We start from the raw sequence: 23,235 nt of genomic DNA on the forward strand, positions 1-23,235 counted from the left end.
CTGTAATGAAAACAGATGAAAAACTGTCCATTGTCAGCATGGCTGTCACACACTAGGCATGGTTCATTATAGTATTATACTGGTGTTTCTGTACGTTTCAGTCCATTTACTATGAATTATGCACATCTACTTCACCGTACTGCCAACCATTTTTCAGAGCATACCAGTTTTTTTTAGATTTATGAATGCCTTTTTTTCTACATTCAAGACAGCCACTAGTTTTGAGTTAATATCAGTATGAATGAAACAAGCTTGAAACATGTAATCCATCACACCAAAAAGAGCTAAGGTAGAACTGTTGTCTAATATTTAGAAGTTTTCTATTTCATATATTTCTATATCACTTAAAGTGACTTAGCCTTCATGTAAAGAAAATCACACCTACAGCATGCTTACTTTTCAGCGCTAAGCCGTCATTGCAAACAACTATCTTATTTATCCATCTAGGTGTATAGTGTACATCCCATTTTTCAATCCAATTTTGAAAATTGACACTATATAATGGATAAATTCCACACTTTCATAGTTTGGACACTAAAATAAAATAATAGGGGGTTAATAAAGAGCACTATACAATATAGTACGTAGTAAGTGACTTTGATCATGTTTGGCATGTTCATGTGCTGATAGCAAGCTCTGACATTTGATCACCCACCAAACAGCTAGTAAGAAACCTTAATGTTATCATTATCCTTTGTGCATTGTCCATGACTGCTTTATCATTTGTCTCAGGCTCAAATTTCTAACAACACAATTTCTGAATACAATGTTGTTCGACAGCTTAGTCAAATCTCAGTTGTCCCAACCATGATGTAAAGTTGATTTTTCCGTCATTCTGACATGTACTGAAACAAAATGCACTCAAAATGCTTTAGAATTTAAATCAGTAACATTATATATGTTTAATCAGCAAAAATTATCTTAAACATGCTATGAATTATAGGAGGGTGAGAAACCTGCAGGACGTGTTTGTTTGAGACCGCAGTGTAAAGTCTAGTGCACTCAGTGACTGCTGACAAGTCAGTACCCATTCTGAGAAGAGCATTGTGCTGCTTTATTATTTGGTGGAGTGAGTATGTTACACTCACACTCACCTGGACCATTCAGGTAAAGTGGCGACAAGCAGCTCAGGTACAGCCACGTCCTGTTCTCCTGCAGCCAGCGCTGCCGATAACCAATCATATCAGGGGAACAGGCTGACTGTATCCTCCTTTCCTCTTTAGGGGGCACGGCTAAATGAGTCTTGCTTACTAGGTTGGGAGATGATAGAGCACAGAGGTTTTGTGGGATTTGATAACATGTTCCCAGGAAATGTTAGGCCGCCCAACACAACATCATTATTTGTCCTAGAATTACTTGTACTGTCTTGTACTGAACTTATCCTGGAAAATGAGTGACCAAAGAAAGGGGCATGTGTCTAAAAGATATAAAAACATACACCCAGTACCCTGTGACTACACATATCACACTTTATATTAATTAGGTGCTCAGAACCCAACACGTCGTGTTTATTAATTTGGTATTAAAGGAGGATGCCTTGAAATTTCCATCACCAGAGTGATTTTATTTCTTCCACCATGGTGCATTCAACTCAATTTCTGGTGCAAAAATTCACCTGTTTCAGCCAACTTATACTTCATGCTTCTCACCTCGCCTGGCTCCCACCAACCGTTGCTGGACTTTCTCTAGATGATGGATATAATCTGTCAGGGATAGCTCTGGGTCCTGAGACGTTCCCCCTGAATGCCCCGAGGCCAGAGAGGTGCTGGAGTATGACCTGAAGAAAGAACAGATCTTACTAGAGGAACATTTACTTCGATTCAACTGAAATATTTGTAGGGTCTTTAACTTAAATTTTTCAATTGAAGTCTGAAGTTAAAAAAAACTATTTGCTGCAGAGTAGACCAAACCTGTTGTGCAACCTGAAGGGCGATTTGCTGGGTGGAACAAGAGCTGACACCGTGTCTCTGTTTGGGGGCGAGTCAGAATTTGATCTTCGCTGTTGCTGCCTTAAAACTTCAACTTTAGGTCCTGTAAGAGACATTAAGATTAAAAATCCAACCACTCATATACACGGTCAAGTGATGGATATCATGTTAAATTGTGTTCACAGAACTAACCTGGAGCATGCCCATTGACAGTCCCAGATAAAGATAATCTTCTAATTGCTTTCTGCCATTTTTTGGTGAGGAACCTCATTCTGTAAGAAAAATAAATATAGGGTTGGTTTGGTTTATCCGTACACAAAGCTAACCTTTTAAAAAACATTTACATTCTGGTGTGGCCTCTACCTTGAGACTGCTATGACAACTCGTACAACAGCCCTAAATCGTCCGAGGGGTCTGCGCTGGGAGGAGAGTGGAAGTGAGGGCCGTGCCCCCATATGAGCGATGAGACACAGTGTGGCCTGCTCACACTCCTGGAAACCTCCCAACAACAGCAGCAGGTAACGCTTCTGGTACACCAGAGCTTTCCTGAAGCTCTCAGCGCGCAGGTAACGCTCATACAAACGCTGCATCTGCAAACAATTGAACAGAGGTTGGAATTGTTTCATCACTGTGTTTAGGATAAGGGTAAATCTATTTGGAGGTGCCCAAAAAGTCTATCTAGGAAAACACTACAGTGTTTAATTTCAAAAAATCTATCTAATCTGAAATCTGATCCAAAAATGACTATTATGCGATTGTTTATATCATAACAAATGTGTGTATGTGTATGCATTTCCTACTGACCTTGCTGTTGCTGGTCACATCATTGATGGGTCTGTTTTCAGTTTCAGTGGTGATCTTGGCAAGCTCATTCTCTGTGCGGCGCAGCTGCCGCTCCAGGAGGGTGAGTCGATGTTTGAGAGTGGCTCTCTCCTGACTCAGTGATGTTACCCGCTCTGTCAACTCTGAGTTCTCCTTCAACAACCTCTCCAGCAGACTGGATGATGATGACGAGGACATGGACGGTATCTATAGTGATAAATATAGATTCTTTTATTTTACGTTTAACCAAGCAGGAGTCCATTTAAGTTTAAATTTAATTACATTTTTACAACATTACCAACATTATATGAATCCAACACAAATTAAGTGACAAATAGGTCAAAGATCAGAAAGGGACCTTCACTAAAGAGTGTCTAGTATTATTACTGCTATTACAAATATTAGCTCCTTCAGCAGTGTTCATGTGAGAATAATAACCACTTGTATACCTGCTGGTTATGTTGTGAGCTGCCTGCCTGGGCGCTGTCAGCCTGGAAGTTGCTTTGGAGATGCTGTGAAGATGCAGCCTTGTGCTGCTGTCCTGTGGTTCGTCCAGACAGCCTATGAGCAGCCATCTCTTTCTCCTCTCTTTCCAGCTCTGCCAGAGTGTGTTGGAGCTCCTGCATGCGCTGCTGGTCCTTTTGCCTCAACAACTCCAACTCGCACTAAAGTCAGAAATGGTCATCAGGAGGTGTGCTTCCATGTATTCAAACTTCAAAATCTTAAATATATATCTAAAATATGTGCATTAAATTTGAGAAAGAAGTGAGTACAGTAGAGAAGTGTAAAAACTAAATTGATGATATCTTACCAGTTTGTTATTGGCTCTCTCCTGTCGTATCTCCTTCTCCATCTGCTCCTGCCTCCCCTTCCTCCTCTCCCTCTCCCACTGCTCCTCCCTCTCCCTCTCTTTGTCCTTCAGCAGTCGGAGTCTCTCCTTCAGCTCTGCGAGATCCGCCCCTTGGCGTTTGGACCGCTCTCGCTCCACCTCTAAAGCAAGGCTGGCTTCCTGTTTCTGCTCCTTCAAGGTCTCCATAGCTACACGATGTCGAGTGGCGGCCTCCTGCTCCCTCTGCAGCTCCTCCCTCCTCGTTCTGTCCTCCTCTTCCCACTTCCTTCTGCTCTGCAGTAGCTCGGCCCTCAGTTTGTCTGTCACAGCTGCCAGTTCCTCCCCCTGGCTTCGCTCCTGCTCTAGCTGGACACGCATGTCGGAGATAAACTTCCTGTCTCTGGCTGCATCAGCCTCATGTCTGCGGCTGAGCTCATCCACCTGCCTGGAGCTTCGGTCTCTCTCTTCATCCAGCTTTCTGTGAGCATCTGCGAGTTTAGAGTGAATCTCACCCAAACGAGATTCTGCCTCAGTCAGGAGACGCTCGAGACGAGTCTTTTCTGTCAAGTTGAGATCTTGTTGGTGGGCAGAACGTTGACGTTCATCTTCTAGCTCCTTCTGGGTGTCGTCAAGCCGTTTCTCCAGCAGCATACTGCGAGACTGTTCAATCTGAAGCTCACGTCTGAGGTTGCTGCAGGACACCTTCTCCTGTTCTACCTGACCCTTCAGAGCCATGACCTCTGACCTCTGCTGCTCAGAGGATACTTGCATAGCCTGGACAGGGAAGAGGAGGGTCATTTTTCAGAGTTTAAAAAGGAAAGCTGAAGTCACTTTGGATTCTTCACATAGTTTGATCTTATAAACACAGCCACACTGCAGAGCCATATTATGGGCATGACTAATAAACCAAGTTCTCTGGTTTTCTCTTCTCTTACCTCTCTCCTTTCCTCTTCCTCTCTTTCTTTACGGACACTAAGAGCTCGCTCTTGCTCCAGTTGTTGTTGAAGCTCCTGGACTCTGGTTTGCTCCCTCCTCAAAGCTTCCTCACCTTCTTCGATGGCAAGCCTGGAGAAGCAAAATTATACTTTTCACCACTTTTGGCAGCATTACATGAATGTATGTTTGTGTGACTGATATTCCTAGACATGAGCTCAAAAAATACAAACTAGCCAATTAAAACTGAATCCAAATTAATAAAATAAGATACAAAGTTATTGAAAATACAGATATCCCATTTTAAAAAAATTGCATCTGTTTGTGGCATCTACTTGATAACTTTAAAAATTATGCCAAAGCTGATCTCAATCAATATGGCGGATAGTACACAGTGTGCTCCATTTTATATATGATGTTGACTTGTTTCTGACATAAAATGTTGCTGTTATACAGTACGTAGGTATACCTGAGTGATTGCATTTTGTTATTTTGCTCTTGCTGAGTGTCATGAGCACATTTCAGTTGTTTCCGACTCTCATCCAGCTCCACCTTTAGGTGGGATTCAACCTGTCCATCAGTGTGTAGTTGATCTCTGTGCCAGTCATTTTCACCTCTGTAGTCCGTCTGAGGAAGAAAAATGGAAGATCAGCACAGATATTCCACAGCACTGAAGTTATCAGATAAGAAATCAATTAAATGTCAAAACTTTAACAAAAACTTCACTGCACAGCATTTACAATAATTTTTCCCCTCAGTAGATGATAGTAAAGCCTTCATTTAAAAAGATACAGAAACTCACTTGTGTATGTCTCTCTGCCATTCGACAGAGCAGCTCTCGGAGGGCAATCACAGTCTCCTGCAGTGCCCTTTTCTCCTGCTGCCAGCTCATAGGGGGGTTGGAGGATGATTTGTCCAGTAGGGTGGACCTATCTTCACAATGCTGCTGTGCTTGGCTCAGTGAGAAGGCTTTTAAGTCTGAGACATGAGGCTGGGAGGAGGAAGTGGCACGCCGTTGGGACAAGGTGAGAATTCTGCAGCTTTCTTGATACACTTTCTTCAACAGACCCTGCAGAAAGATGGGGAAAGAAATTGAGTACAATTTAGGGCTTACTGTCAAATAAATAGAAACATTTTTAAGTGTAGATGAAGCCCACCTGAAGCTCAGGTGATAACAGGTCATCACTGTAGCTCATACTGCCTGCAGCACTATCTGTGTTAACTGTTGGGTTCATCCCTCGGCAGCGGAGGTACTCAACAAACTGAGCATCCAGTCTTTCAGTCTGTTCAAGCTCCACTCTGAGCCTCGCACCCAACTCTGAACTCACATCTGAAGCACAAGAGGAGAACAGAAGAGTTAAGTAGATGAGTCTGGTGATATTCTACTTTTTTTTTTCTTTTACTGTCGACAATCTCCATTAAACGACCAAAACCGACAATGTTTTACCCCCATTAAGAAAAAAAGTTAAATAACAACATAAGTATGAATTCTTCTCTTCTCAGTTTTTAAAGATTTGTCTTGAGGAGGAATCAATGGGTTTCATGTTGTGTGCCATGAACAGGTTAGTTCAGAGTTGTATTTATCCTTTGTTGAATATTTCTTGCTTAATTAGTTAGTATCTATAAGTGCTATGAGTCAAGGCAACTGGACATTCACATCTTATCCAAAAGGCTTTCATTTTAAACAAGTCTAGTTGCCTTGATGTACCACCTCTAGATAAACCATGACCGAGAGGACTGAAAATCTTCTCAGATAACAGTTACACAGGCATCAGGCTCGGTGTGGAAATACTCACTGCTTCCATATCCATCACTGGCCCATTCTGGTGCTGATAAGGAGGAGATTGAGCCAATGGGGGATGGAGGGGTTGTTAGATCAAGTCCATCCAACTCATGCACCTAAGAACATAAGAATTACAAATATTAAGCCACATCTGAGCCAAGATAAAAATCCAAACACTTCTTACAGAATGTCCAAAAATAGGATATGCAACCATTGTCAGACAACATACTTTGTCAGCATCCAGAGAGTCAAGCATGGAGAAGTTGTCAGAGACTGACACTGAGCCTGGGGAGTGGGTATTTTGTGTGGCTGGATCTGGTGTGATGGTTCTAGAGTGGGGAGGCTCCATCACAACCCTGGGAGATGTCTTGACCTGGGGCAGATCCAGGCCTGTGCTGTTCAGAGCACTGAGCTCAGACAGGCGAGAGCAGAGAACAGAGGCGTGGAACCGTTCTGGGATTCTGTCCTCGGAGCATTCAAGTCTCCTTAAAACCTCTGGAGAGCTCAGAGAGGCTTCATCACGAGAGACACTCACAATGTCCTCAAAAGCTCTGTGAGAAATATCTGTTGAATGAAGAAAATAAAAATTGTCATTATGAGAACAATTAGTACATAACCTGAATATTTAACAGCAGAGTACATGTTTCAAGACACATTAAGTCCTCACCTTTCTGTGCGTATCCTTGTTGATGATGAAGTGTGTCCTGTTGTTGACAGCGCTGTCGGAGTTGCTGTAGTTCTTTTTGTTGATAGGCCAATTCCTCTTCCTGTAGAGCCAGGTCCTCCTGTAAACCTCGAAGCTCTGCCTTCAGCTGCTGGTTATCATTATCCAGGTCAACAAGGGCACGGTCTTTGGTCTGATAGACAGAAGGAGACATTAAAATTCATCTACTAAGTTTATAATACGTAGGTCTAATTTAATTAATTCTAATGAATTAACTCCCAGAGGTGCAGGAACTGTATCTGATTTTCTGTTCAGTTTTATATTCTCACCTGTCCTTCCTCATGTAGTTTCTCAGCCCTCTCTGTACTGGTACACAGACCCTGTTTCACTGCAGTCAGCTCCACCCTCAGAGCCTGATGATCTGCTCTCAGTCTGATGAGCTCAGTCTCCTTCTGTCTCAAGGCAGCGTCTGCTTTAGCCAGGGTCACTTCAGCATGTGTCTGAATAAAAAGAAAAACATCCATATTAGCAGTAAGTATCATAATAGTCACTTTCCTGGATTGGCATATGCATTCACGCCGCATGTTTTTCATTCCCTTTTCAGTTTTCTCTAAAGAACTTTTGAGCGCAAGATGAACGGAGTTAAGTGCTTTGCAATGTAGCAACATTTTAATGAGCACCATATGTCATACATGCATTGTTCCCAGCTTAGAAATTTGATGCCATCTTTTACTATTACAAACCATTCTAACATGCTGTGACCATTATGACATACTGTATGTCAAAACCAGCTGTGCAACAGTACAAACAATGTTCGACAGAATGGAAAGAAATGCAACAGCACAACCAATGCATTTCAGCCTCCATAGTTTCTTTAAAAAGAACACAACTTCTCCTTACCACATCCTGCCAAGATAGATCGTAAAGAATTGAAAAATAACGTGCACCAGCTTTTAAAACAAGAGCTAACAAAGATTTTGCTCCTTCTTCCTCATTTTAATGTCACTTCCTCTGTGCAAGATTCTGCTGTCTCAGTGCCGTAACACGTCATTACGCTCCTAACTATAAACAGATGTGGTCTTGCCTGCAGTCGCTAACACAGCTGCATGTGAGCAAAAAAAAAAAAAAAAGTGTCAAGATATTTCTTGGTGGGACTTGGGGCCTGTTGAAGCAGGTTCACTGAGTTGTCTGGGTGACTTTGCAAAGAAAAACCCAGACATCTTCAAATCTGGAACACGGTCTTGTTCTGGGTGTCCTGACTAGTCTAAAGGCACAGTCAGTTTTTTTTTTGACCATATACATTTGAAGTAATATGTTCAAACAGACATGATTAGAAACTAGATAAATGATTAAATCTCAGCTTAGATGTACTTTTTTTCTAACTATCAATCAATTTGAAAGTGACAGCATATCCTGTGTTTGGAGTTCTGGTTCAAATTTGCATTTTAGATTGTGTTTTTAAAACTGAAAAAACATTCAGTTTACTTTGTACAGTAGCAACACTCACCAGCACCTCCTTTTGAGCCTCTTCTTGACTGGTTTCCTTTTCATTGAGTTGAGCTGTCAGGTCCTGGATTAGGCCTCTCATTGAAGTCGCCTCCTGTCTAAGCCTTTCGATTTCCTCCTGGAGTTGCCCCTCCCTCCTCCTCAGTGCCTCACTTTCAGCAGAAAGCTCTCCCTTCACAGTCTCAAGTGTTTTAATCTTTGCCCTTTCCCCAGCAACCACTTCCTCCATGTCTACCACCTCGGCTCTTACCTCCTGAGCTTGTCTCTCAAGAGTGAGACTGGTTTCTCTGAGAACCTCTATTTCTATTTTAATTTCCTGCTCCTTTGTTTTTAGAGTCTCAAGCTCTCTCACCCTCTCCCGTTCTTTCTTTTGGAGGTCAGTAACCAGGGTGTTAAGGTGGGCTTTCTCCTTGTGCAGGGAGCTCACCTCTTCAGCTTGAAATTTCCAACTGTCCCTCTCCTCCTCAGATAGTTTCCTCTTGTCGCTCTCCTCTTCTACTTGTTCTTTCATCTCCACCAGCTCAGCTTCCTTGAGGGTGAGGAGACCTTGGAGCTCATCTGCCTTCTCCCTCTCAGCTTTCAGCCTTTTCCCAAACTCCTCACCATGTCCTCTATACTCTTCCTCCTGGGTGAGCAATAATCGCTCTAGTCCCTCTTTCTCTGCCACTGCAGTCTCAAGCTGACTCTGAAGAGCCTTGAGACGAGATCGAAGGGATCGAGAGGATGCAGAATGAGTCAGACTGAGCTCTTGCTTCAGGCTGCTTGGCCCTCCCCTCCTCTCCTGTTCCTGGACAGTGTAGTGGTGAGGTTCAGGACTGGGAGCGGGTGAGGGATTGATGCTGTCACCATCCTGAGAGTCGCTAACTTCATGTAGGTTGGGGCCCAGTGTGGCGAGTTCTGCCTGCAGCGTGCTGATGACCTCATGAAGGCGCTCCTCTTCTTCCTCTTTGTCCTGACGCACTCTCGCGATTTCAGACTGAAGATGTTCCACCTGTGAGCGTAGATCCTCAAGCTCAATCTCAAAAGCCTTTTTCAGAAAGATTAGAAGCAGACAATTAAATTTTTCATCACTGTCTCATCAACTACATGTATTCCCACACTGTCTGCATGCATTGTGTGTTTTTATAACAACCTTGTTGTCCCTGGTATTCTCCAGCTCCTGTTCAAGCCTTTGGATCTCATTGTTGAGATGGTCGATCTCCTGGTTTTTCTCCTGGAGTAGTGCTGAGGGAAGTGTCTCTTCCTCCATTTCCTCCACATCACTTTGTTCTTCTTTCTCCTCCTTGACTATAGTGAGTGCCGACACAGTCTCCTGCAAGCACAGTTGTACATGCCAGTTTCAATTATAATCTAATAACATAGATAACATGGGTTTAAAGATTAACCAGTCCAAATCTGAAAAACGATACAAGATTCGGATTCTGCTACATCAACCACAGATCCAACCAAAATTCAAACTCTCTTGTTAGCATGCTGCATTCTCACCACCTGCTTCAAGCCATCCACAAAAACCCACAGTGGAACAAATCCAGTGAAACAAAATTGAGAAAACAATTTATTTACTTAATCACACTTATTAATATTCTATTTCCATTATTACGGATTGAGACATATTGAATCGTCTGAGAGGGAGAAATATACATCATGTTGTGTGAAGTAGCTCTTGCCTTCAGTGCAGCAATCTGTTCCTGGAGCTCATTAACATGAGCTGCATTCTGATTGGTCAGAAGCTCCAGCTGTAGTGTGAGGTGTTTTAGTTCAACCTCTTTGATGTTCAAGTCTCTCTGCACATTCTCCAGTTGACCAAGCAGGACCTCAGCCTGAAAGACATTATTTATTGAAAAAAAATTAAATTTCAATTTTCAAAATTCTATAATTGCAACATAGTTTTCTGTACTAGGTTAAAAATATTGAGCTTTCAGAGATCTCTTATCCTAGTGGTGGTTTTACAAGATGGATCTGAATACTCATCTGCATTTGTACCAAAGGTTGGCACTACAACCAAATGCGCAAGTCAAAAACCACTTATCAGCCATAATCATCTTGGCTACATTACACCAGCTTTGCATAAAATCTTACAGACCTCTTGCTCTTTGCTCTGGAGGCTTTGCTGAGCAGTGTCCAGGGCATCCCTAAGCTCCTGAGTGGGGTCACGCGTGTTGTCATGGTAACAGTGCCTCGTCTCATCCAGTTTGGACTGGAGAGCGGAGATCTGAAGCCTGTTAGACAGCTGCTGCTGCTCCAGTGCCTGCTTATCCTGACAGACAGAAAAAAATAAGACGTAAATTCTAGAGAAAAAAAGTGAAGGTGTGCACTAACACCGACACTAGACCTAAACTGAAAGTGTGCATTTGTTCTTACTTGTGTGAGCTCCTGTTCTCTCAACTTCACTCTCTGAAGCTCTTGTTCAAGTTGACTGGTAGACCTATTACTCTCAGCGCTGTTAAGCAGTGCTTGCTCTAGCTCTCTGATTCTCCCGGCTAGCTTGTCTATCTCCTCGTTGCGTTCTGCAAGGTCGCGCTGGGCCTGCTGATTGGCTGCGAGCAAGGAGGCATGGTCCTCCATCTTGTCTTTGATGACAGCTTGTAGACTTTCCACCTGCAGAGACATACAGGGGACAACATTTTGGATAACAAGTTTTGAGATTTTTAAGTCGGAAAAAAAGAATTTGCAAATGGAAAACTGCATGATTTTTAATTGAATAAGCCATTCCGGATCAACAGCCACTGGTACCGAACACTGAAATTAAGCCATTCCAGAGAGCAGTGACATGGAGGTGAGAGACAAATGGAGAGCAAAACTGAAGCAAATGAATATTAGCGAATGGATGATGAAAGGGGAATGAATGAAAAACGTACAGGAAGCACATAAAGCAGTACGATTTATCTATGGATGGTTGCACTAAAGTAATGATGTACAATGCACACCATGCACAAGAGTAAGAGGTGGTAAGAGAAGTAGGCTACAGTTAGATTTCATACCTGCAGAACCAAGTCCTCAAACTACAGCAATCCGTTCAGCACAGGGGTAAACACATGGTAAAAGTCAGGCTCATTAGCAAACAAACAATACATTCATCACGTCAACCTCTGTAAGTAGTACTATGTATTCTTCAGGTAGCCCATAAATAAAGCCATCAGCAAAACATGAAGGCACTCATCACATCAAACATGTCAAAAATCAAACTCACTGCAAATGCCTCACACTTTTAGTACCTGTCAATATCTAGAAAGAGAAATATATTTTTGCAATACTGCTCTGTTAAAGATGTTATTATGCTGCTTTATGGTTTTCTATGTCAAAATAAACACCAATCTCAAAGTGAGACTCGGCCCTATTTGTGACCTCCCCGAACATTGCTTCATATAAATCTGTCGGATTACTAGCCTTGCATGAGGAATACTATGTGACTGAACCACGGAGTTAATGTATGCGGTAATGAGGTCACAAAATGGAGCTCAGTGATGGTAAAATTTATAATGTGGTTGCTAAACATAAAGCTTCACCCTTAAGCTGTATATGTACAATTCTACAGTTAATGGGCCTCACCCTGTGTCCTTTGTTATCCACACTGGCAGTCTGTCTGAGTTGGACCTCCAGCCTTCGGATCTCCTGTTGGAACTCGTCTCTCTCATGTTCGCGCTCCACAGCTTGCTCCTGTATGTATAGGGAAGAACCATGTGTAAGATGGTGTCCACTACATTAAGCAATAACAGGAGAGATTGTCCATTCCACTCTTAAATAACACTAGGAAGAATGTTAAGTGAGTGTATGCAGTGATCAGACAACCGCAAAAACGAAAGGGGAAACTGAAAGAGCAGATGTATGAAGAATTACATTTTAAATACAGAAATAAGTTGGGTTTTTTTGTTTGTTTTTTTAAACGATCATGTTATTTCAATGTAAAAAGTCACCTCTATGAACTGGCGGTCGTGTTTCAGCTGTTTCTCCAGTGCTTGGACACGCTGGTTAAGGTCTTCAGTGTGGGTCTTGTGGTGCAGCTCTGTCTCCAGGCCCTTTGTTTCCTGCTCTTCCAGCTCTCTCTCCAGGGCCCTGAGGCGCTGAGACAGAGAGCCGTGGTCCTTCTCTGCCTGCCGCTGCAAGTCCAGCCTGTCCTGGGTCAAACGCTCTGTCTCTGCTAGTAGAGCTTCAAGAATGAGAGAGGATGGTTAGGGCAATGCTTTCAAAGTAAAAACATGTATGCAGAAGGATTTTAAAAGCAGGCAAGAGATAAGGAGTTAAGTAATACAACTATTAAACATACTGTGATTTTCCTCCTGAAAAAACACTGAATGCATTCTCCTCAACAGCTCTGATCTAAAACATTCTTTAAGAGGTAAAAATAACAAATAACACAGCACTCCAAGAGCCTTTGCTAAAAACTACTGGCGATGACAGAGTTACAAACGGCAACCTCACACAGCACTGCAAATATACTGCATATTCATCTCCCACCCCCCCCATCACACACATACTCCACTCTGACCCACAAACCTGCGTCAGGAGCTAAATTGAGCCAATGGCCTACGGAGAGAAGACACATCTGAGCACAGACATTACATAAGTGTATGGTCAAGCTCACTAAAGAGGTCGCGTAACACTTAATACAGACACACTAGATTTCATGAGTTTGTGCCTCCTCCACTCACCTTTCTCCCTCTCCCCCAGACCAGCGGAGAGATGCTCCTTCTGACGCAGGAGAATTGTGTGCTCCTCACTGAGCTCCTGATGCTTCATTCTGAGGCTGTCCAGCTCTCCGGTGAGGCTCTGCATCTGGTGCAGCTTCACCTTCAGGTCCTCCAGCTCCTCCACTAGTCTCTCCTCTTGGGCCTCCTTCTGCTGCAGAGACTCCTCTAGGACCACTTTCTCAGCCACGTAGCCCTCTAGAAGCCCTAAATACATGAAGCAAATGCAAAGAGGTTATATGAGAAGAAAAAAGAAAGACATAATATGCTTCAGATTCTTGTGCTTAGCATAACAAATAGCTGAATTGTGTTTAAACTTCAGTGCAAGGGGTGAAATTGGAGCATAGGCAGAAGAGAAAGGCGTGTCAACAGTCAGTGGATTAACTACTGTAACTTGGCAGCATAAGACGAGTCAAGTGAAGCAAAGCCAATGAGGATACAGTTCTCACCCTCTGCTTTGTGGAGCTCCAGCTGGAGCTGATTCTTCAGCTTCGCCTCCTGATCGAGCTGTTCCAATAAGAGCTTGTGCTGCTCAAGAAGCTGGGCGGAGTCTTCTCTGCCCTGAGAGAACCTTTCCTCCAGAGAAATGTGGACATCATGAGTCTGCTCCAGCTGAAGAAAAGGGGAGAAACCCACGATTTTTAGACAGGTAGCACTTTATAAAACCGAATAAAAGATATTTGAAAGAAGGTTTTTGTGTGCATTGTTGAGAAACACATCTGGAAGTATCGTTGGGTCTAAACATCCGTTACCTGTGTGTTGGCCTGGTTGAGCAGCTCCAGTAGTGTGTCTACTGTGTGTCGCAGTCTGCTGCAGGCATTCAGAGCTGCTTCTTCTCCTCCAGGATTGATCTGAGTATCTGAAACCAGCAGGCTCTCACAGAGCCGCTGGGTTAGCTCCAGGTCCTCTGATGACAAGTCTGCAACTGAGATACCTATGAGAAAAAGTCAAAAATATTTGTTGCATCGATACAAATATTGGCCTCTTGGTCTATGACAAACTGAATCTTACTATTTAAGTCATAACTGTACCTCTAACAAAAACCTCCCGTGAGACCAAAGTAACATGCCATGTAACTTCAGAGTGAATCAGATGCTAACAGACCTGACTCTTGTGGATCTTTCATCCCTGATGAGCTCCTCTGATGAGTCGCCTGCTGAGATGTTTTGGTTCTGGCACTGATCTTTTGGCCAATCAGCTCCTCTGTTGCAACAGTGCTGCGAAGCATCTCAATCAGCACCTTACCCAGCTTTTCGTTGGCCTTATGCAGTTTACGTCTGGAACAGAAGTAACACATCAGACACACATACGCCGAGCCATCTTTTGCTCCATTTGTCAAACTGGCAAGTTGTCTCCAGGTACATGATAAGAAATGTTTGAAAAAACAATAAAACATACAACCACCCGTGTGTGTTTTGTAGATACGTTTAACCAGTTTATTTCAAGCTTATTTTCAGTAAAATGCAATGAATGCTTTTTATGACATGAGGAGAACTGACATACCAGCAAAAGTTGCAAGGATAGAAATTTTTTTTTTTTTTTTGCTTAAAAAGGACACCAAAAACATCATGTACCTTTCCTCTTTGGCAGTCTGCAAGTCATCAGTGAGCATCTTTAGAAGGTTGCCTCCCTCCTGACTTTCTCGTTCCCTTCGTTGAAGGAGGGTGTCCAGGGTCTCCATTTCTGCACGCTTCCCTTCTAACTCTCCCTGCAGACAGCCAACCTCTGCTCGCAGCTGGGAAAATGGACACACAAAGGTTGTCAATTCTAAAAAACAATAACCTATGGACTGCCCCTTTCCCACCTGTGCTAAGACTTGTTTAAAAGACATACCAATGTGTGCAACTGAATCTCAGAAAGAGGTAACAGAGTGAAACTAGACATGGAAAGAGGTTCAACCCCCAATGAATCAAATGACAACTTCAAGTCTTGGTAACAACAGAAATAACAAAACCACCTGGTCAACAACATCCCAGCAGAGCCAGCATGACAAAAGCAGAAGGTCTGTTCTGCATACATAAGGGGACCACTGGGAATCAAAACCAAATGTTAACAGTCAGATCTATATCTGTAGTAATATATCTACAGTAAGAGAAAATACTCATTTGAAACCAGCCTAACTCATACACACACACCCCAACTATAACCATCAGGCATCCTTGGCACATTACTGCACTCTCTCTCTGTAGAGTTTTCTTCCATATCTGTGCTAATTTTTCTTACCTTTCCTTCCTCAGGCAGTCCATTCTCTCCTTGTCCTTTCACCATGTCTTCCCCCTCTTTTTCCCTCCCTCTCCTATCAAACATGTCTCATGCAGCCACCTGCCTCAACAAAACAATGCTGTTGCCCTGACAACAGTACCCTCCCAAACTCTCCAAGCGTCTCTTTGCTAACCCCAAGGGGTGTGTGTGTTAATATCTCACTATAAAAAGCCAAACCGTGCAGGTGCCATGGAAACAAATGTATACATACATCGTATTTATGCAGATTTTTTATAAATTTACAGAATTAGCAGAAGCAGAACAAGGGCACGGGAATGCAGAAATCAGACATTTATGAAGTGAGTCAAAATGTTTTAGAAATAAACAAGCTTTAAAGAGCATAGCAATAATTTGGTACTAACTAGGATGATCCAAGTAAATGACCGACTGAAATGTCGCAGCATGCTTCAAATCTCCACAACAACAAATGAATGCAGATTTGCTCCAAAAGCTTCAAATCTCCACAACAAACAAAACCAGCGAGGCTTTGCTCCAATGACCCCATCCATCTGAAGTCTGTATTTCACTTCTTTGCCACGGCTGAAACAAACAATTTTTTATACCATCTTTTAATTGGACCGTCTCTAATTAATCTTCGTCTGTAAGTTATCAGAAAATAGCGAAAAAATCCATTACAATTCACTGAAGCCCAAACTCATGTCTTCAAATGTCTGGATTTTCAACTGTTGATCAGACAAAACAAAAATGATATTCAGTTTACTATCCCATAAAATGAACAAAAGCTGCAAATCATTGTAGCTTTCAGAAGCTAGAATTAGGAAATCCTTTGGCAATTTTGAAAGAAAATGAAATATTTTTCCATTGATTGATTAATCAACTAATCGCTTCAGCCCTTCTGCCTGCTTCAATCACCAGAGTGTGAATGCACAACACACAAACATATACACACCAGATTAGTAGATTCATTGATATGATGCCTTTAACAAGATGTAATCTGATGTAGTGGAGAGAGGAAAATCCAGCCTATGGAGGCCATGCTTTAGCACCAATATTGTTCTCTCTCTTAATTCCCAGATCTTCTATTTTCTGATGATATCCACTTTCCATTTCATTGTATTTTCTCATTCACCTCCTTAAGATTGTCCTTTGAACTACAATATCCATAATACAACACATTTTTCTCAGGCCTGTCTAGTCTTGCCCCTAGCAAAGAGAAGCTGCAGGAGTCATCCTATTCAAGCTTTTATTTTGCATTAAGAACATTATATATATATATAAACTGTAAAAATACTAGATTGGTTAGTGAATTTTTTTATGCAAGTGTGTATCCAGTACCTGGGCCACCACAGCATCAAGCTGCTGCAGCTGGGCAGTAAGTTGGCTCATTTTGCCTGTGTAGCTCTGCTCCTTCTTCTCTTGTTCAGAAGTGAAGCACCGCCTCAGGTTCTCAAGCTCCGCCTCCTTCTGCTCTTCAAACTCCGTCTTCAAAGAAAGCAGTAATGTGGATTCATGAATTAAAAGATGCAGTCTACTGTAGGTTTATTTGTTTCCCAGCTACAAAAAGATCTCTGGCTTTGTCTTACTGGCTTATAGCAGACTACTGGCTTCACATTTCAGATGGTCAAATGCTAAATATCTGGGGAAAAAAAAGTACATTCAGCCTTAAAACCTTCTGCATCAGAGGATAAAAAGCTTAGATCCATCCCATTTAGCCACCATTCAGATGGCAGCAACAACAACGCACGCATGAACCAGCAGAGCACAGATTCAGAGAGCGGAGAGACAGACGGACAAGAACACTTCTACATATATGATGGTGGATTATGTGGAAACTGGGTTTGAATAAAGCTCCAGTGGGACAGAATCCAAGAGAAAGAACTATCCCTAGGAGTGAACTGGTGCAGCTGGAGCTTAGACGGGGCAGTGCCACAACACACACTACAGCTCTCAATAATCCACAGATATTACATAATGATGTTTCAAACAAGCACTCACATTCAAATAAATACACAACTTAAAATAAAACGAAATAAAGGTTTGGAAAGACCTTTATGATATTTGCCGACATATAATGAATTGATTACATTATATGCCAAAAAATGTTTAATTTCAAAGATCTTAATCAAAACTAACCAAAGTCATCTTTTCCTCTCAAGCATTTCCTTTACCTTCAGTTGATTTATCCTATCCTGCAGTCTCTCCTCTGATTGGACTTTGAGGAGCTCCACCTCCTCTAGGAAGTGCTGACGTTGCCTTGATGACTCCTCTTCAAGCTCCCTGCGACATGCCTCCAATTCCCTTGCAGAGACACCCCTTAATTCCTACAGTAGGACATGTATGTGTTTAATAACAGGCTATGCCGGCAGTTGGTCAAATGCTTACATTCAAAGCTTCTCAGAAAAAATCCAAATAAATACTCAGTGCCTCCACACACAAATACGCCATTATAAAAGGATGAATAATATCTCTGTGTAATCCCTCCACTAATGGGCTGTAAGAGCGACAGAGACAAGAACTCTAGTGACAACCATTAAAAGCAACTAGCAAGGCAGAGCATGGGATCTTTATTCACCCTGTAGATGACAGATTCACTGTCTCTCTCTCACTCACACAGACACACACATACAATGTGATGCTCTATCATGCATTGCACACCTGGAGCTGGAGTTTGTGCTGCCTGATGAGTTGCTCTTTCTCAGCACTGTAGGTACAAGAGAGCTCCTGGAGAGCAGTGCTGTGTTGTTGCTCAAGCTCCAAAACCTTCAAAAGTACAGAAAAGGACACTGAATTTTTGCTTCAGTTACAAATTACAGAAAAATCCATATTTACCATTTATGTCAACATGAAGATGCTGAGCAATTATATATGCTCAGGTTGCACTAATTTTATAACCAGTGTCCTTCAAGAGAAGACAGTTAAAATTTGGGCAATTTAAGAGATTAGGAAAACAAAGTAATGTACGGATGACTGGGTAAGTACCTGCTTCTTGAGGGTCTCCAGGGCTTTGCAGTGTTCAGTATCTAAGGCATCTTTTTGAACAGCCAGCTCAGTCTGTAAGAGAAAATCAGGAAAAACAGCAGAGGTTGTAAATTACCTGTATTTTTGTTTACTGAATGAATAATAATTGAATTGATAAAATGTTAGCCAGAGGTCCACCACCCATTTTTATTTCTCACCTTGTGAATGTGGCTGAGCTCTGCTGCCATGGCACTAAACTTCTCCATGTGTACCTGAGCCAGTTCTTTCCTCAGTTCCTCCCTGATGGACAGCTCTTCTGCAGCATGGCGCTCAATTATCTGTCTATGTTCTGACTTCTGGCGATTCAGATCTTGACGGTGCCTCTCTTCAAGCTGCAACTTTTCATCCCGCAGTGTCTGAGATTGAGAAGACAGTAGCCTTGTAAGTACGTTAATGCCCTTCAAACTGAGAAACTGCAGGGTTCACCAAGTTAAATTTATGACATTTAAAATACATAAAAAATACAATCATACATCATATTTTCATACTTGCGTATGAAAGTATGATGGAACCCCAGTAGGGACAATATTTCCTCATATAATTGATCATTATATCAAATTTTTTCAGTAACTCCCCAGAGAATAACAATAACTCCTAATGATACAGTTAATTAAGTCAGCACAACCAGCACAATGAGCTTCCTTGCTACTGTAGCTAACAGCAGTGGCAGTGTTTGCCACAGGTCTAGTGGTGCTGCGCCTCCTACTGCACAAACCACTGTTCTGACAATCCCACTTTAGTTTATGGAAGTATAAAATCTCTCAACAGCCTGCAATCAGTTACAAAAACATTTCAGAACTACCATAACTGCCTACAGGTGGCTGGAGGAAATATTAACCTATAACCTGTTTAAGGCTATTCAAGCATTGTCCAGATAAGGCTTGACATCATGTTTCACTTTCTATGAGCGTCTTCTTACTTGTACTTCCTTCAGGTATGTGGCCTCCAAAGTGTCCATATTACCCAGCATCCGCTTTTCCAATTCATCGCTCTCTTCCTGGTGTTTGCGAGTTAACTCAGCTTCTAGAGCCTCCAGCTGAGCCTGATTGGTCTCCTGAAACACGACCTCCAGACTTTCAAGGTCTGCGTTTTGTTTGGAATTGAGGGCCGCCTCCAAGGCAACAATCTCAGCATTGTGTTTGGATTCAAGATCAGCAGCAATAGCTGCAAGCTGATCTCTGTGACTGGCACTGAGTGAATCTAGCTGTGCTTTGTATTTGGCATTGAGTGTGTCCATCTCTTGGGAGTGTTTCTTGAGTAGTGTTGCCCTCTCATGTTCCAGCTCAGTTTGACGGTTGTTCTTTAGCTCTGCCAGAGAGATTTCATATTTCTGGACCAAATGCTGCTCCAACACTGCTTTTTCCTCTTGGAACCTGAATGCACCGACAAAAACAGCACCCAAGGTTATTAAAAACAATGGATATATTGGACTTTTTTTCTTCTTTCTTTTTTTTCTTTTTTTTTTTTTAAGTGAACATGTTTGAATTGGTTGTTTTTGTGACCAACAGTCAAAGCTGAAAGATGTCACTTTATATTTACATACATCTTTAAATTTTATATAATAAATCAAGATAGAAATTTGTTTTAGCTAAAACATTACATCAATAACACAAACAATCAGTAGCTGCAGCCCTAATTACCTATCTGCATTTCCTTAGATCTTAGATAAGCAAAGAAACTTGCTTAATATAGCATTACAGACATGATTCAGGGTTGTATACGGTCTAACCTTTGACAAACCCCTCGACATCAAGTTTCAATCAAGACTTTAGGGTCTTAATCTCAGACAGATCTCACCTCTCTTGAGCTTGATGTAGCCGCTCTTCACCCTGCCCCTTGAGGAGAGCAGTGAGCTCCTTGATTTCTGTTGCCATGTAGCTCTTTGCCTTTTGCAGCTCACTGTCATACTGGGCCTCCAGTCTCTGCCTCACGATTAGGACCTGTGGGCCTATATACAAATGCAACATGTTAGGAACTCATAGAGAACCACTACTTAAATTTGTTCAATTTCCAAAACTTCTGATCTGACTGAAAGTTATAATTCACTGACATTCTACTGACAACCTAAATGATTTGTTCAAAAATGATCTTACTGTCATTGTTGTCCAGTGCAGCCTGTAGAGACTTTAACTTCTCCTTCTCCTCATGAAGTGCTTTTTCAAGATGTGTCCGCTCTTTCTCAGTCTCCCGGACAAGATCTGACCTCAGGACAGATATCTCAGCTTCATGTTTCTCTTGGAGCTCTTCTCTCAACCTCTTCATCTCTTCCTGCACACGCTCCCTCTCTTGTTTCAGAGCTGCCTCAAGACAAACGAGCTCCCCAGCAAACTCCTGTTTCAACTGTAGGAGTTGAAGAGAACATGTTGAGTAGCATGGTTTGAGATTTGCATATTGTATAAATTCAATCTGTGTTTTTAAATTACTATCAGTATATTCCGACCCATTTTTTTTTTTTTTTTTAACTGTGTACGATACCTTTCTATTATGCAGGCTTGTGTAAGTGTATGTACCTTCTGTGTGCTCTTCTGCATTTCTGAATCATGCTGTTCACTCATGGCAGCCAGTCTGTTCTCCAGGGTGTGGATGATGGTCATCCTTGTCTGCAGCTCCTCAGTGTGACACCACAGTCTCTGTTCGACCTCCACCTAATTAAAATCCCAATTATTATATGATTCATAAAAGTGTGTAGTTTGCTGTATACATTATTGATTATCTTTTCTTACCTCAACCTGCCTTGCAGCCTCCAAACGGACTCTGGTAAGCTCTATGACAAAGATATTTATAAGGTTGTTTTTGTTGAGCTTTAGCATCATCTCACAACAAATCTGCAAATGTTTTTATTATGCGTGACGTACCTCGTAAGTGACTGTCAGAAAGTTTGGCTTTGAGTTGCTCTAGCTCCAAAGCATGACGAGTCTTCATCTCCTGCAGCTCTTCATAGTAATGGTCTGTGAGGTCTGAGCGCACCTAATGCACAATAACAACATAAAATGTAAGTAAATTAGAGAGTAAGGTACCGTGTTCCAACAACCTCTCACATTAGCTTCTTATACGGTTTTCTCAGAGACATTAAAGGTTGAAGGACTGAGTCTGTGTCTGACCTGCATCACCTCTTCCTTGAATGAAAGAGCCAAGGAGGATCGTAGGTTGGCAAGCTCCACTGAGTGTTTCTCCTCCAGCTGAAGGCGCAAACTGTCAAGCAACTCCTGGATGAGACAAAACACAATACCTTAAAATACAGTGTAATTAAGATCCCCAAAGTAATGTGGCTGAAATGTGCAGAAAACTTTACTCCACTACAACATAAGCTAGAGAGATTAGCGAAAAATTTTATTAAGCAACTTGGACAGTAGCTTAAACGTTTCAAACAACTCTACACCAGACATTTATCTGACAACAGCCGATCTTTAAAATGTCTTGTGCTATTAATTTGCTCACATACAGTATATGTGCACTTTTACCTTGTGTTGTTCAAGATTGAGGCTGGTACCAGAAAGAACATCTTTTTCCTCTTCAGCTTCATCTTGAAAAATGGAACTGTGATAGAGAGACCATAGGCACCAGTGTTATTCGCAGAACTTTATGCAAGATTTCAATACAAGTAACTAGTCCTGATATAGGCCGAGAGGCATACCTGTCATTTGTGGTTTTAAGCACAGATTCCTCCAAAGCACCTTCTACCAGTCTTAGCTGAAGCAGAGCAATTTCCTCTCTGTGGCTCTCCTCTGTCACACGCAACCGCTGCTCAAAGTACCTGAAGGAGGATGAAGGTAATGCATGTGTAATTTGACTTGGGTCAGTAAAAGGAAAAAAAATAGGAAAATTGACAGATAGCTGACAATCCTGTAAACTGTGGCCAATACATTGCATGCATTGCAAACCACATCTGTGATAAAGAGTTTGAATCTGTTTCTATTCCAAACATCACATTTTGAACATTAGCTAATGTACACTAAAGACTTCAGTAAGAATAAATGCATAAAAGACTGTGTGTGCTCACATACCTCCTCAAGCTTTCCAGCTCAGCCTCATTCTGCTCTTTGATTCCTCGTTTTTGTTCATTAAACTCTGTCTTCAGGCGTTCGATGTCATCAACACGAGACGAGCGAGCGAGCAGCTGCTCCTTCAGCTCTGTGAGACAATAAGTTAGCAAAAGACAGAACAGAAGAACACAGTAGATGGTCATACACAAACGCAACTGATGTTTGAGAGTAAAGTTGTTCAAGTTTCCTCTTCCTCTGCATCATCACATCAAAGACAGCCATTGTTAACTACTAACATGTTTTAAACACTTTCTACTTGGTAAGTTTTGAATAACTTAAGTGTATTTAAATAACTACAGTAGATGAAAATAAAGTATTAGTTAAGGAGATTTCATCAATCTCACCTCCCAACTCTTGTCGACTAGCCCTCATGCTCTCCAGTTGGATCCACAGCTGACCTACTTCCTGTTCTGAGCTCTGTTTCAGCAAAGTCTTCTCCTCCTGTAAGCGCACAACCTGTTTGACAGAGAAAAAACACCATTCTAAAAATAACAACAAACGATGTGTGTTTCCTATTGTTTTTATAGACTAATACTAGCTAAATTAGTGTAATGTCTATAACATATATATAAAATAATACAAAAACATTCATAAAAATTGTGAAGATCCTTTTATTAATGCAGGGGTCTGTGACCTGAAATGAGAAATAAATAACAACCTGACTAAATGTTCATGTGTTCCGGTGAACTGACCTCTTGCTGCAGTTGCTTCTCCTTCTCCTCTAGGTGTAGTACTTTCTGCTCTTTCTCCTGCAGCACTTCCTTATGACTAGAAACCAACTCCTCCAGAGAACCTGATCAG

The 23,235-nt window shown here is 41.9% G+C and overlaps 1 protein-coding gene across 1 annotated transcript in view; it reads right to left on the reverse strand.

The window, feature by feature from the left end:
* Nucleotides 1–928: 928 nt before the first annotated feature.
* Nucleotides 929–23,235, reverse strand: part of LOC111225811 (pericentrin-like) — a 33,366-nt gene continuing 11,059 nt past the window's right edge. The window contains exons 16-61 of the mRNA XM_022750843.1: nucleotides 23,127–23,227; nucleotides 22,779–22,890; nucleotides 22,396–22,522; nucleotides 22,026–22,145; nucleotides 21,853–21,928; nucleotides 21,493–21,597; nucleotides 21,247–21,358; nucleotides 21,115–21,155; nucleotides 20,902–21,036; nucleotides 20,485–20,731; nucleotides 20,189–20,339; nucleotides 19,311–19,764; nucleotides 18,550–18,747; nucleotides 18,353–18,424; nucleotides 18,029–18,133; nucleotides 17,542–17,694; nucleotides 16,709–16,855; nucleotides 14,725–14,885; nucleotides 14,255–14,427; nucleotides 13,903–14,084; nucleotides 13,600–13,762; nucleotides 13,115–13,357; nucleotides 12,380–12,612; nucleotides 12,015–12,122; nucleotides 11,447–11,467; nucleotides 10,827–11,063; nucleotides 10,549–10,722; nucleotides 10,133–10,285; nucleotides 9,598–9,777; nucleotides 8,467–9,492; nucleotides 7,289–7,459; nucleotides 6,963–7,152; nucleotides 6,525–6,859; nucleotides 6,309–6,411; nucleotides 5,670–5,842; nucleotides 5,315–5,581; nucleotides 4,982–5,139; nucleotides 4,515–4,644; nucleotides 3,562–4,353; nucleotides 3,200–3,415; nucleotides 2,733–2,957; nucleotides 2,292–2,518; nucleotides 2,121–2,200; nucleotides 1,911–2,031; nucleotides 1,650–1,777; nucleotides 929–1,250 (exon numbers count right to left, since the gene is read on the reverse strand). Coding sequence (XP_022606564.1) covers nucleotides 1,021–1,250; nucleotides 1,650–1,777; nucleotides 1,911–2,031; nucleotides 2,121–2,200; nucleotides 2,292–2,518; nucleotides 2,733–2,957; nucleotides 3,200–3,415; nucleotides 3,562–4,353; nucleotides 4,515–4,644; nucleotides 4,982–5,139; nucleotides 5,315–5,581; nucleotides 5,670–5,842; nucleotides 6,309–6,411; nucleotides 6,525–6,859; nucleotides 6,963–7,152; nucleotides 7,289–7,459; nucleotides 8,467–9,492; nucleotides 9,598–9,777; nucleotides 10,133–10,285; nucleotides 10,549–10,722; nucleotides 10,827–11,063; nucleotides 11,447–11,467; nucleotides 12,015–12,122; nucleotides 12,380–12,612; nucleotides 13,115–13,357; nucleotides 13,600–13,762; nucleotides 13,903–14,084; nucleotides 14,255–14,427; nucleotides 14,725–14,885; nucleotides 16,709–16,855; nucleotides 17,542–17,694; nucleotides 18,029–18,133; nucleotides 18,353–18,424; nucleotides 18,550–18,747; nucleotides 19,311–19,764; nucleotides 20,189–20,339; nucleotides 20,485–20,731; nucleotides 20,902–21,036; nucleotides 21,115–21,155; nucleotides 21,247–21,358; nucleotides 21,493–21,597; nucleotides 21,853–21,928; nucleotides 22,026–22,145; nucleotides 22,396–22,522; nucleotides 22,779–22,890; nucleotides 23,127–23,227 — 9,056 coding nt within the window. The 3' untranslated portion in view covers nucleotides 929–1,020. The remainder of the gene's footprint in view (nucleotides 1,251–1,649; nucleotides 1,778–1,910; nucleotides 2,032–2,120; nucleotides 2,201–2,291; nucleotides 2,519–2,732; nucleotides 2,958–3,199; nucleotides 3,416–3,561; nucleotides 4,354–4,514; nucleotides 4,645–4,981; nucleotides 5,140–5,314; nucleotides 5,582–5,669; nucleotides 5,843–6,308; nucleotides 6,412–6,524; nucleotides 6,860–6,962; nucleotides 7,153–7,288; nucleotides 7,460–8,466; nucleotides 9,493–9,597; nucleotides 9,778–10,132; nucleotides 10,286–10,548; nucleotides 10,723–10,826; nucleotides 11,064–11,446; nucleotides 11,468–12,014; nucleotides 12,123–12,379; nucleotides 12,613–13,114; nucleotides 13,358–13,599; nucleotides 13,763–13,902; nucleotides 14,085–14,254; nucleotides 14,428–14,724; nucleotides 14,886–16,708; nucleotides 16,856–17,541; nucleotides 17,695–18,028; nucleotides 18,134–18,352; nucleotides 18,425–18,549; nucleotides 18,748–19,310; nucleotides 19,765–20,188; nucleotides 20,340–20,484; nucleotides 20,732–20,901; nucleotides 21,037–21,114; nucleotides 21,156–21,246; nucleotides 21,359–21,492; nucleotides 21,598–21,852; nucleotides 21,929–22,025; nucleotides 22,146–22,395; nucleotides 22,523–22,778; nucleotides 22,891–23,126; nucleotides 23,228–23,235) is intronic.

The sequence above is a fragment of the Seriola dumerili genome, unplaced genomic scaffold, assembly GCF_002260705.1.
Source record: "Seriola dumerili isolate Sdu_G_001 unplaced genomic scaffold, Sdu_1.0 BDQW01000149.1, whole genome shotgun sequence".
NCBI lineage: Eukaryota > Metazoa > Chordata > Actinopteri > Carangiformes > Carangidae > Seriola > Seriola dumerili.